This window comes from Geotrypetes seraphini, chromosome 16, assembly GCF_902459505.1.
Source record: "Geotrypetes seraphini chromosome 16, aGeoSer1.1, whole genome shotgun sequence".
In the NCBI taxonomy this organism is placed as follows: domain Eukaryota; kingdom Metazoa; phylum Chordata; class Amphibia; order Gymnophiona; family Dermophiidae; genus Geotrypetes; species Geotrypetes seraphini.
The window spans coordinates 37,551,699-37,570,079 of NC_047099.1; the positions used below are offsets into that span (position 1 = coordinate 37,551,699).

General features: G+C 46.5%; 1 protein-coding gene across 2 annotated transcripts in view; it reads left to right on the forward strand.

Moving 5' to 3' along the window:
• The first annotated feature begins 96 nt into the window (after positions 1-96).
• The window catches only part of RUSC1 (RUN and SH3 domain containing 1), a 30,477-nt gene continuing 12,192 nt past the window's right edge, over positions 97-18,381 (forward strand). Inside the window, exons 1-4 of one of the 2 annotated variants that reach the window (XM_033924115.1) lie at positions 97-285; positions 4,340-6,459; positions 11,342-11,839; positions 15,847-15,945. In XM_033924115.1, the coding sequence (XP_033780006.1) occupies positions 4,818-6,459; positions 11,342-11,839; positions 15,847-15,945 (2,239 nt within the window). In that variant the 5' untranslated portion in view covers positions 97-285; positions 4,340-4,817. The remainder of the gene's footprint in view (positions 286-4,339; positions 6,460-11,341; positions 11,840-15,846; positions 15,946-18,381) is intronic. The other variant, XM_033924116.1, reaches the window with a different exon arrangement.

An 18,381-nucleotide genomic window follows, 5' to 3' on the forward strand; every position in this document is an offset into this window, starting at 1 on the left:
GTCAGCCTGGTTTTGGTTCTTGGGTTTCTCTCACCCACCCCCAGTGTATGCTAGCCCTAGATGGAATCGCCAGGGTGAACTGGGGGGGGGGGGAGGGGGCTGAGAAGCCTGAGTGAATCTGCCGGGGTCGGGCTGTTCATGCTGGCTCCGAGAGGGTTAATTCTGGGGCTGGTGCAGGAGAGGTGCCCTCCCCCTACAGCTGCTGTGATGGAAGAGATTCTGCTGCCCATTGTCTGCAGAGAGATGCTGGAGGGACCAGCAGGCACTGGCAGTTCCAGATAGCAGGTATGGCATTATTTTAACGGGCAGCTGAGGGAAAGAGGGGGGAAGGGGTGGTGCTCTCAGGATCGTCAAAGGGGTTCCCAGCCTCACCCAGAGAATCCCAGTGCTTCCAGTTACCACCCAATACAGTAGTCTGGTGTATCTTAACCCTGGATGCACCCAGCTCAGGCTGTGATAACTGTCAAGGAGGGGGCTTTCAGTGTGTCATCCCCCCCCCTCACAACCCAGAATGTGCCCTCTTATTACTTAAAATAAAGTTGCTCCCCACTGGCCCCTTGCTAGATTAATTTCCATTTGTGCTGGAGATCACACTCTATGGACTCTGATGCCCCACCCATATTGCTCTTGAAGGACATTTTTATATCCTGAAGGCTAGGAGGGGGAAAGAGGGTGTAATTGGGTTGATTGATTTATATGCTACCTCTTTGAAGGAATCCACTCAAGGTAATAAATACTCCTCCCCAGAAAGCAACTGTGGTGTTAATAAGGGGCATCTGCTCCTTAGAGACACTGGGCAGCTGAGAAGGGCGGCCAGGCGGTGTCCTGGCTGTCCCACTTCAGATTTGGGGGTCATTTTCCACTGAAGAAAGGCTGTCTCCTCTCCACCCTGTCTCATTGCTCTGGCGGTCTCTCAGATGGATTAAATCTTGAATACAAACATTGCCACCTCTCTCAGCATCTGCCTGCGTAACAGGGACCAGAGCTGGCTTTAGTGGGATAGAAGCAGGGGGCCCCCAAGTCTATCTGAATGAGTTATAGCCTGCTGATACCAACCCCCCCTCTGAATGTCTACCCTGGGTCTCGGTATGTTTCCATGCTTGGAGCAGCAAGGCAGGGGGGCTGTGGTCAAATAGGGGTACCCAGGTCTGAATAAAGCAATACAGAACACTGCACAGAGCTGTTAAACCTCAGCACTGGAGCAGCAGGTGGAGCCCCGAGATTCCCGACTCCCACCCTGCTGCCTACAGAAGTTTCACCTGCCTCATACTCAAACTTAAGCCAGGCAGAGTGAAAAAAATAACTTTCAAATCCCCCACTGCTATCCAGGTTCAAATTAAGCTTGAATTTTTAACACTATCTGCTGAAGAGCATGGAGGCAGCTTATCTGGGAGAATGCTCTGCTTCTTATTGCCCCACCCTCTGTCTGGCCGTGGACACTGTTTTAGGGCTCTCCCTGCACTATGGACTAGTTTGCCAGTTAAAATATCCGTGCTGGGGGCTGAGGCAGGGCTCTTTAATGGGGAAAGTGACTCAGCCAGTCCCTGATCTGAATTATTAATAATGGAAGAATGGTGGGGGGAGACAGAGAAAAAGCTAAAGAGGCAAAAGAGGCCTGAAGGGAGAGACATAACGAAAAAGGAAAGAGAGAAGGAATGAAAGAGCTGAAGAGACAGGAGGCAGGGCAGTGAGGGTGAGAGACACAGCTAAAAAGACAGAACATAGAAACATAGAAATAGACGGCAGATAAGGGCCACGGCCCATCTAGTCTGCCCACCCCAATGACCCTCCCCTAACTTTGCCTAGTGAATAGAGCCCACGTGTCTATCCCATTTGGCCTTAAAATCAGGCACGCTGCTGGCCTCTATCACCTGCAGTGGAAGACTATTCCAGCGATCAACCACCCTTTCAGTGAAAAAGAATTTCCTGGTGTCACCTCGTAGTTTCCCGCCTCTGATTTTCCACGGATGCCCTCTTGTTGCCGTGGGTCCCTTGAAAAGGAAGATATCTTCTTCCACTTCGATGCGGCCCATGAGATACTTGAATGTCTCGATCATGTCCCCCCTCTCTCTGTGCTCCTCAAGTGAGTATAGCTGCAGTTTGTCTAACCTTTCTTCGTATGGGAGATCTTTGAGTCCCGAGACCATCCGGGTGGCCAATCTCTGAACCGACTCCAATCTCAGCACATCTTTGCGATAATGTGGTCTCCAGAATTGCACACAGTATTCCAGGTGGGGCCTCACCATGGATCTATACAATGGCATAATGACTTCCGGCTTACGGCTGACGAAACCCCTGCGTATGCAACCTAGGATCTGTCTTGCCTTGGATGAGGCCTGCTCTACCTGACTGGCAGCCTTCATGTCCTCACTAACGATCACCCCCAAGTCCCGTTCTGCTACCGTTCTTGTTAGGATCTCACCATTAAGAGTATAAGTCTTGTATGGATTATGGTTGCCTAGGTGCATGACTTTGCATTTTTTGGCATTGAAGCTGAGTTGCCAGGTCCTAGACCAGCGCTCCAGTAGGAGTAGGTCGTGCATCATGTTGTCGGGCATTGAATCTTCGTCCATTGTGCATTTTCCCACTACATTACTTAGTTTGGCGTCATCGGCGAATAATGCTATTTTACCTCGAAGCCCTTCTGCCAAGTCTCTTATAAAGATGTTGAATAGGGTCGGTCCCAAGACCGAACCCTGTGGCACTCCACTGATCATCTCCGTCATTTCTGAGGGGGTGCCGTTCACCACTACCCTTTGAAGCCTACCACCAAGCCAGTTCCTAACAACAAGAAGACAGGAAGAGTGAGAGGGAGGAAGAGAAGGAGAGAAAGAATTGGTGATAGCTGATGGGAAAAGGCTAAAAGGAAGAAGAGAATGAAAGAAGAAGTAAAATCAGACAAAGGGACAGGACAGTTCAGCTCACTTTAGAGCAGTGGTCTCAAACTTGCAGCTGGGGAGCCACACGCAGCCTGCCAGGTACTATTTTGAGGCCCTCGTTATGTTTATCATAATCACAAAAGTAAAATAAAACAGTTTCTTGATCATATTTCTCTTTAGCTATAAATGGCAATATTGTTATTAAGACTTAGCCAAAAGGAAAGATTTAGAAACTATAGAGTTTTTATCTCATGCGAAATTGTCATTTCTCACACACACAGTCTTGTTCTCCCCTGATCCTGTGCTATCCTCCCCTCACTAGGGTTAGCATATGGCTCCATAAAAAGGTATTTGCTGAAAGGAAATCATTGAAGCAGTGGCTCGTTTTTTTGAAAATAAATCCCCTGATGCAGCCGTAGGGCGAAACAGGGCCTGTTGGGATATGTTTGATTAAGAAAACTGATACTGTTCGATAGCGGTAGTTGGACACCGCTACAACTGCAGCTGCAGTGATTTTGAGCCTTCAGAAGGCAATCAGATAAGTGTTCTTTCTTTCTATTAAATTTAGTTAGATAAAATAGAAAAATATAATAAAATAGAAAAATTAGTAAAATATGAATTGTGGCAACGGTAATTGAAAATACTATGTCAATGTTATTACTGACATAAGGCTTTCCTGAGAAACATCGAGGACTGATATCTAGGATGTCCCTTTAAACTATGTCAATGTTATTACTGGCATAGTGGATTTACAGGCTTTTCCTGTAAAAATAGTGAAGGCCTTACCGTTTCCATATTTTGAATGAATTATTGTTCTTATAATGTGAATGAATGTAGCACTGGTCTTCTGAAAGCATATATATATATGAATATCATTGGTGTGGCTATAGAATTGAAGATATTCAGCTTGTGTTTTGTGTAGTTCCATAAAAAGGAGGACAGATTAAAACATCCAGGTTTTACTTCCATTGCTTTCAATTGAAGTAAAACCCAGATGTCAAAGTCTGTCCTCCTTACTTTCATTGCATTCAATGGAAGTAAAACCTGGATGTCTTAATCCGTCCTCCTTTTTCTGGAGCCATATGGTAACCCTACAGCCCTCACCATCTCTCTGCCAGCCTTAGTCCTTCATTTGAAGACCTCAAGTCCTGACCTGCTTCTATAGGGAACATTGATCTGTATCACAACAGCAAAGAAAGGATGCCCCTTGTCTAGCAGGAATGGTGGGTACTACATGTAAGGGATTCCTTTACATGGATTACCCACATGTCCTTAACATGTGGTGCGTGCATCATGGAAAAAAAATCTACTCCCTGGTTTCTCAGAGTTGGGGAATGGATGCCTGTCACTGTGACTGAAATTTGGAGACACAAATATCACTGGGCCTCAGAAATGTCAAGTCTGGGATGGAAATTAGTGGGATTTAGAAACCAGTGTCTTTCATCTTTAATGTTTTTCAGGTCCCCGATATCTCCCTGTGCCCAGGTGCTTGTGCCACTGACAGCCTCTGAGTCTGATCCAGAATATTCCAGCAAGTTTCAGTCAAAACCTACACCAAAGCAGAGGGACAAGCTGCCAGAGGCATTAAACACCAAATGCAAAGGTAACCATCTGCATGCAGTAGAATGTCTTCAATAAACCACAGGGAGTCTCTGAAAATTCAGTGGCAATAAATCAGAAATCAGCCAATACAACATTAATGGGGAAAAAAGCAATCCCAATTAGAACATCATGTGAAAGTGACCCACCATCTCCACTGAAAAAACATCAGGCGCAAATCAGCGAGGAGTCAGAAATATATTGGCCGCAGTTTGAGGATGACTAATTGACTGAAGTACCATCAACCTTGCATTTTGAGGAACAAGATCTCTAGAATATTCCACCCCACCCTCACACCCGAGGCACTGTTGTGAGACTAAGGAACAAAAGCAGGCAACTATGCTGTCTCCAAAGAAAGGCATACTCTGTAACCTCAACAACATTCATCTTCAACATGTCTCTCTAGGGATCCATCTCGCCCTCCGACCTGAGGTTCAGGAGGGTCCTGTCACCAGGGCTCCCAGGGATGTGGATGACCAGCCAATGGGTTGTAGAACCTGCCATGAGATGGGCTCTGTTACTCTAGAAGTGGATGCCAACTCAAACAGCTCCTCCTTGCAGTGCAAGTGTTGTGACTCCCACCCACAGATTAAGCTGGGTCCTGTAAACAGTCTGCCCAATCTGCAGGAGATGCCCTATGTTGATGCTAAAGATGCAGCTTCTCCATCAGATCCAGTCCTAAGCCCTATTTCAGTCTCATCCTCCTCCTCCTCCTCATCCATCAGCAGCTGCTCTGATTTAACCTTGGATGATACACCAGTATCTACTTACTCCAAGAAGTTCCCTCTCAATAGCTGCCAAACCTCCCAAGGTCAGCCTGAAATTGTTCCTATGGAAGACAACAGTGGTGATGCCTCCTTGCTTCCCACCCAGCCATTTAACCACTCATCTGATGGGGGTTATTCTAGCCAGCTTCATCAAGTCCAGAACACTCAGGAGAACCTCTACAACAGCTCTCCTAAATTAGATCCTAATACTTCACCAATGCAGGAAGATGCTGAAGAAACATCAGAAGATCCAGTCACTCTTAGCAACTGGAAACAGCTGGACTCCAACTGTAATGCTCTACCTAACCAGGGGGTTCAGTGCATGACACCCCTGGTTCCTACAGTACCAGAACACTTGGGCCTAAATCAGAACACCATCATCCAACCTTTCAAAGTTCTTCCAGGTGACGGTGGAGCACCAGATCTCCCGAGTAGTAAGGATGGGGTTGGACGAGTTCCCAAACCAGAAGTCCTCAACATTGGTGCTGGGGTGCCAGGAACAAAGGCTCAGAAACCTTTATTTGGACATATAAATAAGGAGCCAAGGACCAATGACGCCAACCAAAAAATTATCACTTCCTTCCATGAGCTAGCCCAAAAGAGGAAGAGAAGCGCTGTGGGATCAATGCCCCAGCAAGCCAAGAAAGACAGGAGTGACTGGTTAATTGTCTTCTCCCCTGACACTGAGCTGCCCCCTGCCAATGAGTTCACCATTTCCAGTTGGTGCCAGCAGTCCCAGGAACTTCAGTCCCAGCAGGCAGAGCAGGTATTAAGCCAGAGGGAAGTCACCACATTTAAGGAGCTGAAATACCGACACAGTATGAATAAGCATGCAAGCTTGCAGAGCAAATTCAAGCCAGAAGACGACCACTGGCAGAGCCAGATGCAACAGCACAAGCAGGCAGGTGTGGCAGATGGACAAGCTGACTATAAGCTGAGAGATCATCTGAATGCCGAGGGTCTCCAGGACGCCAAGGAGGCTCCAAAACTCTCTACCAATTTGGAAGATGCACCGAGAAGAAAAATGTCCAGGCCAGGTCTACAGCCCATTGCTGAAGGCCTGTGGAGGGAAGCAGATGAGCTGGTACCCTCTGGAGGGACCCTCTGGATGAAACAGAAAGCTGAATCAGTACCAGGCTGGAGGTCTGTGGTACCCAGTGCTTCTCCCTGGTTGCGAGGAAAAGCTGATGGACGAGACAGGCACAGCATGGAAGGTAAGAAATTATATGCATTGTAGCCCTCTCCTCTTTGGGTATGTTCATTCTGCTCCCTTTGGCATGAAATTATTTTACAGAGGGCTTCTGCCTCATGATACTGATTTTATTATTACTTATAGTACTCTAAGCCAGTTGGAAAGGCATGAGCTGAAATGAAAGGGCATGAGATGGGGGGATGTGGAAGAGCCCCGACACAAGATCCTGTTAAAAGGAAAATTAGATTTTGATAGTCCTGTGTGTTGAGGTTCTGATGGCAAATTAGCTACTTTAGGGTTGTACATTTGATGCTGAGTCCTGGAGGGGCCAACAGAGGAAAAGAAATAGAAAGAAACACAGAGAGAAATCTGGGGCAACCTAGAAAAACTGTAAGAATTGGGAAACGAGGACGAAATGAAAACAAACGCTGAGCTTGGGCAAACTGATGCAGCCTTGGAACTGAGAATGAGCCTCTGATGTTGATAAGGAAATGTAAGGTTAATTTCCCTGCAGAGTGCCACACATTAGTGGGCTGATCCATCCCAGTTGTTCTAGGCACCAAGCCAATAGCACCGGCAGCCTTTCATTGCTGAGGTCATAAGGAAAAAGAATTTGAACTGACGTTTACCATTCTAAGCTCTCTGGAGACCAAAACATTTCATGAGAGGCAAATGTGCTGGGAAACAGAGCCGCAGAGGCAGCAGGAGCTGTGGGAGCAGCCAAAACCAGGTATCTATCACTGGGGAAGGCAGGGACAAGATGAGAGCATCCAGCAGGAATTCAGGAAAGGAGCTTTCACAGGGCTCTCTCATGGTTCTGGTGATTCCATCTTTGATCATTATTTTTCAGTTCTTTAGAAACCAAGGGTGGAGCCTGACAGGCGGGTGGATACCATATCGGTGCAGAAGAGGAGATTATTATTATTATTATGTTCTTGTATACCGCCATACCCAAAGAGTTCTAGGCGGTTCACAATCAATTAAATTAGGATCCGATCTGAACACGGATTTACAATCTCATTTGGGTACTAGAAGAAGCCAGATGGTGGCTGGTACTTGCCTCCAAAGCATAGGACTTCACTCTCCAGTGGAGATCTGCTAAATCTAAATTGCTAGCCAGGATACGGAAGTGTTTTAAAGACAAAAATTGAAAGATTAGGTTTAGAGAATAACACGGGGACACATTTTTTCCCCATCTCCACAGGAACTCAATTTCCCTGTCCTGTCCCTGCAAGTTTTGTTGCTGTCTCAGTCCTTTTCCTGTAAGCTCAGCCTTAACCGCACAAATCTTGAACACTTATGATTTGAAAGTGCTTGAGGCTTGTGCAGATGCAGACAGAGCTTGCAGAAATGGGGCAGGAAAAGAACTCGCTGGAACGGGACACGAAAATGAGTTCCCGTGGGGACAGGGAAAAATTTGTCCCCATGTCATTCTCTAATTAGGTTCTTATCTTGCTAATCTTCTTTCTTATAAATAGGACTGGTAGTCTTGACCAGTGGGCTAAACCAGTGGGATTTACCCAGACATGTCCTCTTTTTAGAGGGCTGTGTAGACGTGCACTTTGTCCGGGTTTTGAAAACCATTTGTGTGACATCATCATGTCGCATCCGTGCATTTCCTCTAATTGGTATTTCCCTATAACTTCATCGAGTGTCCCCTAGTCTTTGTCATTTTTGACGGAGTGAAAAATCGATCCACTCGTACCTGTTCTACTCTGCATAGGATTTTGTAGACTTCAATCCTATCTCTCCTCAGCTGTCTCTTTTCCAAGCTGAAGAGCCCGAACCGTTTCAGTGTTTCCTCATACGAGAGGAGCTCCATCCCCTTTATCATCTTGGTCGCTGTTCTTTGAACCTTTTCTAGCGCCGCTATTTCTTTCTTGAGATAAGGAGACCAGAATTGAACGCAATACTCCAGATGAGGATGCACCATGGAGCGATACAGGGGCATTATAACATTTTTAGTCTTGTTAACCATCCCTTTCTTAATAATTCCCAGCATCCTATTTGCTTTTTTGTTCGCCGCCACACATTGGGCGGAAGGTTTCATTATATTGTCTACGATGACACTCAGATCCTTTTCTTGGGCGCTAATCACAAGGTGGACCCTAGCATCCGCTAACTGTGATTCGGGTTATTCTTCCCAATGTGCATCACTTTGCATTTGTTCATATTAAATTTTATCTGCCATTTGGACACCCAGTCTTCCAATTTCCTAAAGTCTGCCTGCAATTTTTCACAATCTGCACGTGTTTTAACAACTTTGAACAGTTTAGTGTCATCTGTATATTTAATCACCTCACTCGTCGTCCCAATTTCCAGATCATTTATAAATAAGTTATACAGCACCAGTCCCAGTATAGACCCCTGTGGCACTCCACTGTTTACTTTCTTCCATTGAGAAAAATGACAATTTAACCCTACCCTCTGTTTCCTATCCGTTAACCAATTCCTAATCCACAACTGAACTTTGCCACCTATCCCATTATTCTTTAATTTTCTCAGGAGCCTTTCGTGAGGAACTTTATCATAAGCTTTCTGAAAATCTAGATACACTACATCAACCAGCTCACCTTTATCCACATGTTTATTCAAAGAAGTCAAGCAAACTGGTGAGACAAGATCTCCCTTGGCTGGACCCATGCTGACTCTGTCTCATTAAATCTTGTTTGTTTATGTGTTCCACAATTTATTTTTTATAATTGTTTCCACCATTTTGCCCAACACTGAAGTGAGGCTTACCAGTCTGTAATTTCCCAGATCTCCCCTGGAGCCCTTTTTAAAAATCGGCATAACATTGTCCACCTTACAATCTTCATGAACCTTAGACAATTTTAGCGACAGGTTACAGATCACAAACTGCAGGTCAGCAATTTCATGTTTGAGTTCTTTTAGTACCACAGTCCTGGCAACATTGCTGCGGAACGGGATCCAGAAGCTCGGGGGATGCCTGATACTTCCAAACCTTTGTCTCTGACTGGAGGATATTCCTGAATATTGGCGAAACTGGCGGGAGCCTTGACAATTTTCTCTACCGGACCCCCTTGCATTCTGGGGTCTGCTATCTGGTAAGGATTTTGGCTTATGATCCACCACACTAGCCATGAGATCATTCAGGCCCTTGCCAAAGAGTAACTGGCCTTGAAAGGGAAGAGTCTCCCGCCCACTGCCTAATCCAGAACATTCTCCTGAGAATATACCATTGTGTAAGCCCAGACAAGATATTGCATAAATCAAGACCTTCCTCAGGACCCTGAAAATGTCATAAAGAGCATCCGCAAGATACTCAGTCCCCTCCAAGAGAAACTTGGGATTAGTGCTGCTGTCCGGATCTGGGGCCTGGCTTAGCTGAGATGTCGCCGCCGTCGGTTTCAATCCCAGCACAGCAACCTCAAATTGCCTTTTGATGACAAAGTCTATCCTGCAGTCCTGTGTGTCCTTGAGAACTCCCTCTTCACTAGGGGGTGAAGTTCGCTTCATACCTGTGCCACCAGTGAATCCACTTTAGGCATAGAAAGCTGCTGGAATGAAGTATCCATCGGGTAGAGCTTAGCCATGGACTTAGCTACCCCCTAAGGGCCCCTCGGGATCAATGGAAGTAAAACCCGGATGTCTCAATCCATTCTTTTTTTTTCTGGAGCCATATGTTAACCCTAGTGAACTCATCCCAGAGTGATGGGAGGTGGAGCATTAAAACAAAATTCTGTAGCAGGCTCTCTATAACCCTCACGGCTAATGAGGGTTTAACCCGCTGGTGAAGACTACCAGTCCTGTTGGACAAGAAAAGTTGTTATGCACGCAATACCATATTGGGTGGGCGATATATTTCTGAACCATTACACTGTGAATCCTAATTAATTCTCAGTGGCAATGCTTGTCACCCTAAGATCTGAGTCCCATCCTGCGTCTTAGCTTTGAAGCCCTCAAGACCTGGGGGTTTGTTTCCTACTCAGTTTTCCTGAATCAGTCAGAATGATTTACATATTCAAATGTGGTTGGTAAGTCTCTGCCTAAGAAGGCTTACTTGCTAAGGTTTGTACCTGAAGACATGGAGAGTTAAGTGATTTGCCTGTGGTCAGGAGGAGAAGTTCAGAGGAGACTCTAGCTGGGGGAGTATCATGTGAGAAAAGAGGACCCTGAATTCCAGTGCTGGTGGAGGCTTTAGGTTGTCACTGACTGACTTTCCAGGATTCAGTAAGGACAGAATACATGAGTCGTTCTGATCTGCTCAATTTACAGAAAATGGGCAAAAAAAACTCCTGAATGACACAAACCTAAATTAAACTGACTGCGTAGGTGACAACAGCATTGCACATACCATTCTCACACATCTTTATTTTGTGTGAATAGATGACAAGACTGGAGAATAAGGAATCACATAATGGGTGGGAGGGAGGAAGACTGAACCCCTAAACACACCCCTGATGTCCCTCTCCCATCTACCTTTTTCTGTCCTAATTCCCCCACCCAGTTCAGGGGCTCAAGAAATTTGATTGCATCACATTACTTAACTAATCAGGATAGCAAGGGGTACACTGATCTAGTACCCCCTAGCTTAGCGGCCTGCATCTGCTGGTATAAGAGAAGAGGGAACAAGGTGAAGGAAAACAGAAAAAAGTATAAAAATTAAGCCTGGCCTTGGCATCACTGAAACTCGGCATGACGTTGCCTACCGTTCTTGTGTTTCCAGCACTAACTTTTCTCTCCCATCTTTCTCTACCTTGCTCAATTCCCTCCTTTCCTCATCCTCTCCTTCTCTGCCTGGCTCATTTGCCCCTTACCCCCAAACCTGAACTATTCCCTCTGCTTTCTATCTGCCCTTTCTCTTCTCACCTCTTACCCCTTCTTGTTTTCTTCCCGCCATTTTCTCTTTCAATGACTGTTTCCTGCGATTTGACATGAAGCCCTCTCTGCTTTTCCTTCAGCTACAAACGCATCCCTCTCTTCACAGCACATCAAGCCCCAGAGGTTGTCCTTTACTCCTCTGCTCCTCCATCTCTCTGCAGACGGGAAGCCCGCTATCTCTCATGGGCCAGCTGTGGCTTTCCGTGGGGCCTCTCCACATGAGAAAGCACAGAGTCCAAGGAGGGCCCCTGACTGGCCTTGCACCCCTGAGGAGCTGCTACCAGCTCGACTCTCACCTGTTGGAGCTTACTCTCCACCTCATCGGGGGTTCTTACCGCTTCTAAGAAGCCCAGATCTATCCATGCTGCTTTCTCCACTCTTCCCACGCTACAGACTTCCCACTGCTACCTCCCTGCCAGCCTCCCCGCCCTGGCTGCTGCCTGCGCTTTCTCCCACTCCACAGGTTTCCAGAGCTCAGCTGGGTCCTGCATCTGAGCTGCCCCGAAGAGAGCTGAGCAGTGGGGTCCCTCAGGAAAGAGCCAGCCCTGCTGCCCCACGTAAGCCACTATCAATGCTAAATATCCGTCACAGTTCTAGAGATACACAGAAACAGTCCTAGAAATATACAGATACCACGCAGTCACACTCTTAGAGATAAGAGAGATACCATACTCAGCCACACTCCTACAGATAGATACCACCAAGTCACACTCGCTCACAGAGGTAAGAGAGATATCGCACACAGTCCCAGAGATTCACAGATACCACCTAGCCATACTTTCTCACATCTTAGAATCACAGAAATGCAAACTTGCAAACACACACAGACTCATAGAAATGCTACCCAGGCAGAAACCATTTTTCAGCCTAGTTGTGGAAGCTGTATCCATTGCTACCTTCTGAATCTCAGGTACTGGTTTAGAGATGTTCCTCAACTTGGTCCTGGAGTACCCACTTGCCAGTCAGGTTTTCAGGACATCCACAACAAATATGCATAAACTTGATTTGCATACATTGTCTCCATTATATGCAAATGTCTTTCATGTCTATTCATCATGGATATCCTGAAAACCTGACTGGAGATGGGGGACTCCAGGGCCGAGCTGAGAATCTCTGGGCTAAGAGAAAAACGTTGACATACTTCAAAAGTGTCAAATGGAGAAAGGATGCTGTCAAATGAGAAGTTGAGGTGTGATGCTTCAAGGGCAATATTTAACTCCCTATTCGATATAAAGCACTAACCCAATGATTCTGAACCCAGTCCTCAGCACACACCCAGCCAGTTAGATTTTCAGGATATCCACAATGCATATGCATGAGACAGATTTGCATACCATGGAGGCAGTGCACGAAAGCACAGTTACTAACCACAATAGGTGGTATCCAGGGACAGCAGGCAACAAGCTGGAGAAGCATGTTTGGTCTTATGATGTTGATGGGATCACTGAGAAGAACTCCTGCGAGACCACTGGTACAGATTTGATGAAAAAGAGGAGGAAGGTCCGATACAGAGAATGAGTAGATCTTGACTTATGGCGTGGAGAAAGAGATCTGATACTGTGAGACCGCGATGCTCTCTTAGAAGTGCTTTTTTCATGCGGAAAGCGAGATCTGGTACTGTATGGCATCGTTGCGTCATGCTCAGGCTGGACTGGTACCAAGGAAGACTGTGTAAGCATCGGTACTGCTTGTGTTTGGATTATAGCAGCAAGTTCTTAAAGCAACAGCTCTTTAATTTGGTCCTAGATGGACTGCACCAGAACTGTTTGCTGAACAGCTGGTACTTGGTGCATCAGGGTATAGAGGTGTTGGTGACCTCGATGACGAGGCAGCCTCAGAGGTGACACAGCCTGCACTGAAGGAGAATGGTAGCGTTGATGCTTGGCATACATCAAGGGACTCGATGTAGATGATGCCTGCGACGTTTCTTGGGAAGAAGTTGACTTCTTAGTCAGTGTACCCGATGCTGAAGGAGGCATTGATGTTGAAGGAGGTGTTGATGCCAGTACCGCTGGTGTCGATGTCGTGTCCTCCGATGACATGGATGTAGATGGTTCCCTGAAAAGTTTCTCCTGCTTTGACGGACCGTGTCTGCAATGTAGGGCAGCGGGTACAAGAGTCCACTCAATGCTCCAGCCCAAGACTGAATGCACCACTTGTGTGGATCAGTGAGAGAAATGGCCTGGTTGCAACGAGTGCACTTCTTGAACCTACTGGAAGGCTTTGACATCAGAGGAAATATTTCAGTGGCAAAATCGAATGACTAGATGACTGTGCCACTGAAAAAGGGAGAGAAAACTATCTATCTCATGCATATTTATTGTGGATATCCTGAAAACCTGACCTAGCTCCGGCTCTCGAGGACCCCTGTCCTAGAATAAGACCTGTTTTGTGTGTATGCATTGTGGATATCTTGAAAACCTGACAGGCTAGGTATGCCCTGAGAACTGGGTTGAGAAGCCCTGCACTAAATTTTGGTAAATTGGATTTTTAGCAAGTGTGAGATTTTTAACTCCTCTTTCTAGTGTCACCCAAGGTGATGTGAAGGAGAAACATCCAAAAATATTTATTCCTGGAAAGGGTAGTGGCAGTATAGAAGAGCCTCTGGGGAGGAAAGCCTGGGAAAAGCACAGATCCTTCTTTACCTGTAAGGAAACACCAGAGATGGACTGGGACCCCAGGCTGTGCAACCAGAATGAAACAGAGCACAGAGTGCGTGAGTCGGAAAGTCCTCTCCAAGAGCTCAGAGTAATCATCTGTAATCTGCCAGAGGACAGGTGTAAAGGAATCATTGTATCTCCCTACATCGCTCTGGCAGTCATTCCTTGATCTGTGGTTATCTCGCTTTCTATTCTCCTCCCCTAACACTATGCAGCTTCCTCATTCCTAGGGAGAAGATGAGGAAAGAAAAGTGTATGGGGCGGGTTACTAGAACCAGCCCTCTTCATAAGAAAATGCAAGAACCACAAACTCTCTGTATGCACTAGGGTAAAAAGCAAAAACTACAACTCCCTGCATGCACTGGGATATAAAATAATAAATCCAACTCCCTGCATTCACTGGGAAAAAAGCAGAGAAAGTGCAAGAATTATGACTCCCTGCATGTACTAGGAGAAAAGCAAAGACAATAAAAGAATTCCAACTTTCTGCATGCACTGGGAGGGTAAAAACAGAGCAAACACAAGAACTCTAGTTCCCTGCTTGCACTGGGGTAAAAAGCAATAACTACATCTTCCTGCATGCAGTGTGGAAAAAGCAGAGAAAATGCAAGAATGATAACTCCCTGTATGCACCAGGGTAAAAACAGAGAAAAAGCAAGCTCTATAAACCCCTGCATGCATTGTGGTACAAAACAAGAAATGCAGCTCCCTGCAAACATTGGGGTAAAAGTAGAGAAAGTGCAAGAATTCAAACTCTCCATATGCAGAGGGGGTAACAAGCAAGAACTACAACTCCCTGCATGCACTGGACTACAAAGAGAGACAAGTTCCTGCATGCACTGGGTTTAAACACAGATAAAGGAAGAACTACAGCTCCCTGTATGCACTAGGGTAAGAGCAGCCTGAGCTTCCTCCCACGTGACCCTGTGTACCCTGGAGAGGCAGCGCTGGGGCTGAGCAGTAGGTGAGTGAGTTTGGTGGGTAGGAGCCTCCCACCCTGGGCATGGGTCTATTCCGGGCTTAGGGTTTGCTCCTTCAGTGTATCACAGCTTCCTCATTGCACTAAATCCTGGCCCCTGTAGTTCTCCTCTGGCAGCCGGAAAGGAGGATTTCCAAAGTGGCCAAGAGATTCCCAGTTTACGGGGATCGTTTTCAAAAGCATTCCTCTCCCCAGCAAGGATTCAATTCCCTTTAACGTCTGGCCCTGAGCAAATACCTAGAGCAGAAGGCTGTAGGTATTTTTTAAGAGATTGTTTTCTTTGCACAGTGCACCATCCTCTGTTTTTATTAAAGCTTCCCCCCCCCCCCTTTTTTTTTATAAGTAACAAATGCTTGGGAACAGACACTTGTTGTGGACTTGTGTGAACTGACTGGAACAAGTTTAACTGGAACCTAAAATCTGACCCACCCAGTGTCCCATAGTGCAGGGACTGGGTCAGATGTGCCTGAAATCTGCAGCTCGTGGCAGAAAATGTGGGGTTTGGAACCCTGATTCAGTTTTATCAGCTCCCTAGCACTGTGTCCCCTGAATACTGCTGATAGTGTTAGGGTAAAGGAGGAGCCCAAAATCAGGGGTGGGCGTGGCCTAACCTAATGTAACTTTTGGAATGTATTCCAAATTCTGAACCTTCACCAGTATATAGGAAGCAGCCACATAAGAACATAAGAGTTGCCTCTGCCGGGTCAGACCGGTGGTCCATCGTGCCCAGCAGTCTGCTCACGCGGCAGCCCTCTGGTCAAAGACCAGCACCCTAACTGAGACTAGCCCTTGCTCTGTATATCCTCCGTTGGATATGCAGATGATCTTTGTGTGATCCACTTTGAACCTTACAATATTTGCGGAATATAAAGATTGCTTTGTATTGTATTCTCCAGAGGGGCTCACCCGCTTTTTCCCTTTACAGCCAGACGCAGTATCTCTTTACCTGGAGCCCTGGGGACACATCTGAGGTGGATGGCAGATCGAGATGGAGGGACTACACAGGTGCTAGACCACAAGAGAGGTACAGTGCTACAGGGAGAGCCATAGGAGTGATTATCCATTCCTCTTAAAAGAAGCAGAGAGTGGTGGGATGAACAGGGAGGAGCAAGGACAGTGAACAGATGCCTGGAAAAGCATGATGGGAGATAAGAGAGCCTGTGACACAAGAAGGGGGTTCTGCGTGTGTGTCAGATCCACTTTGGGATACTGAATGTGTAAGTCCAGCTTTGGATGTTTCCTGCAAGACATCCAGAGTCGGCGGTGGAGAAATGGCCATTTTCAAAACCGGCAATACCGCAAGATGTCCACTTCTTGCCTATTTAGACATGTTGGCCAACAGGATGTCCAATCTTAGGACGTCCAACTTTTGGCCACTTTCAACCACAAACCCGTTCAAGTTCAAAACATCTAAATCCAGACCATTTGGATGTGGGAGGAGCCAGCATTGTAATGGCCTGGCCACACAGACATGCCAACAGAGCAGTGGGGCACCTTAGAGGGCACTTCTGTGAACTTCACATAAAGGGTGCCAGATGTACATCTCACCATTCATGACCAGCCCTCCAAAGCTTCCCCAAAACATACTATACCTACCTGTCTACCACCCTAATAGCCCTTATGGCTGCAGGTGGCACCTATATAGCAGTAGAGTAGGGTTTGGGGGAGAGGTTTGGTGGGCGCACATGTTCCACCATAAATGTAGTGGTTAGAGTGGCTTATGGGCCTGGGTCGTCCTCTCTGGTTCACTAGTCCACCCACTAGGCTACTTAAAGACACCTATATGCAGTTCTAACAGGCCTTCCCATACCAGGCTCTGCTGATCTAGAGACACATATGTACTGTTTCTACCAGATATTTGGGGGTTGGGAGGTGGTTATCTGGTCGGTTTGGGTACCTTTCCTTTCTGAGCATGCCGCCAAGATCTTCGTCCACACTCTCGTCGCGTCTCGCTTAGATTACTGTAATTTGCTCCTTGCAGGTCTTCCGCTAAGCCACAGGTGTCAAAGTCGGTCCTCGAGGGCCGCAATCCAGCTGGGTTTTCAGGATTTCCCCGATGGATATGCATGAGATCTATTATCATACAATGAAAGCAGTGCATGCAAATAGATCTCATGTATATTCATTGGGGAAATCCCGAAAATCCGACTGGATTGCAGCCCTCAAGGACTGACTTTGACACCCCTGCGCTAAGCTATCTCTCTCCCCTTCAATCTGTTCAGAACACTGCTGCACATCTCATATTCTGCCAGGGTTGGTATGCTCACGTTACCTTGCTCCTCAAGTCGCTTCTCTGGCTCCCTGTCCGTTTCCGCATACGGTTCAAGCTCCTCTTACTGACCTGCAAGTGTATTCATTCTGCGGCTCCTCAGTAACTCTCCTCTCTCATCTCTCCCCACACACCGCCCCGAGAACTCCGTTTGTCAGATAAGTCTCTTTTGTTGGTACCCTTCTCCTCTACTGCCAGCTCACGACTCTCTCCCTTCTATCTTGCTGCACCATACTCCTTGAACAACCTGCCTGACTCGGTGCATCAGGTTCCCTCTCTGGCGGTATTCAAATCCAGGTTGAAGGCCCACTTTTTTGAAGCTGCGTTTAAGTCCTAACCCTATCAGTCTGTAAACCACCAATATTTGTGTTATTCCCTCTGCCCCGTACCCAATCCCCCCAGAGCAATATGCATAGATTCACCTTTTGTCTCTCTTTATTAAGTTGTAAGTCCTTTCGAGCAGGGATCGTCTCTTGCGTGTTTAATGTGCAGCACTGCGTGCATCTAGTAGCACTATAGAAATAATTAGTAGTACCTTTTTGGCACTTAAGACGCTTTTAAAACAGGTCTAATGCACAGGACATGTTGGGAAAGGTTTGATTACCGCAATATGTCCAAGTCTAAGCCCACCCAAAACATGCCTCCTTTAATGGTAGATGCACAGCGGTTAGCACGCCTCACAAGACGTCCAGAAAGATGTTTTATGCCGTTTTTGGGGACGTCTTAGTGTTTTGAAAATGTCCCTAATAGTTATTGTGGCGTGAAAGATATAAAAAGGATGGAGTCGGTCCAGAGGAAGGCTACTAAATTGGTGTGTGGTCCTCGTGATAAGACATATAAGGACAGACTTAAAGATCTCAATCTGTATACTTTGGAGGAAGGGCTGGAGAGGGGAGCTATGATAGACGTTCAAATACCTATGTTATCGAAATGCGCATGAGTCGAGTCTCTTTAATTTGAAAGGAAACTCTGCAATGAGAGGGCATAGGATGAAGTTAAGAGGTGATAGGCTCAGGAGTAATCTGAGGAAATACTTTTTTACGGAAAGGGTGGTGGAAATGGAGACTGTGTCTGAATTCAAGAGGGCCTGGGATAGGCACGTGGGATCTCGGAGAGAGAAAGAGATAATGGTTACTGTGGATGGGCCATTTGGCCTTTATCTGCCATCATGTCTCTATGAAGCTCAGGATG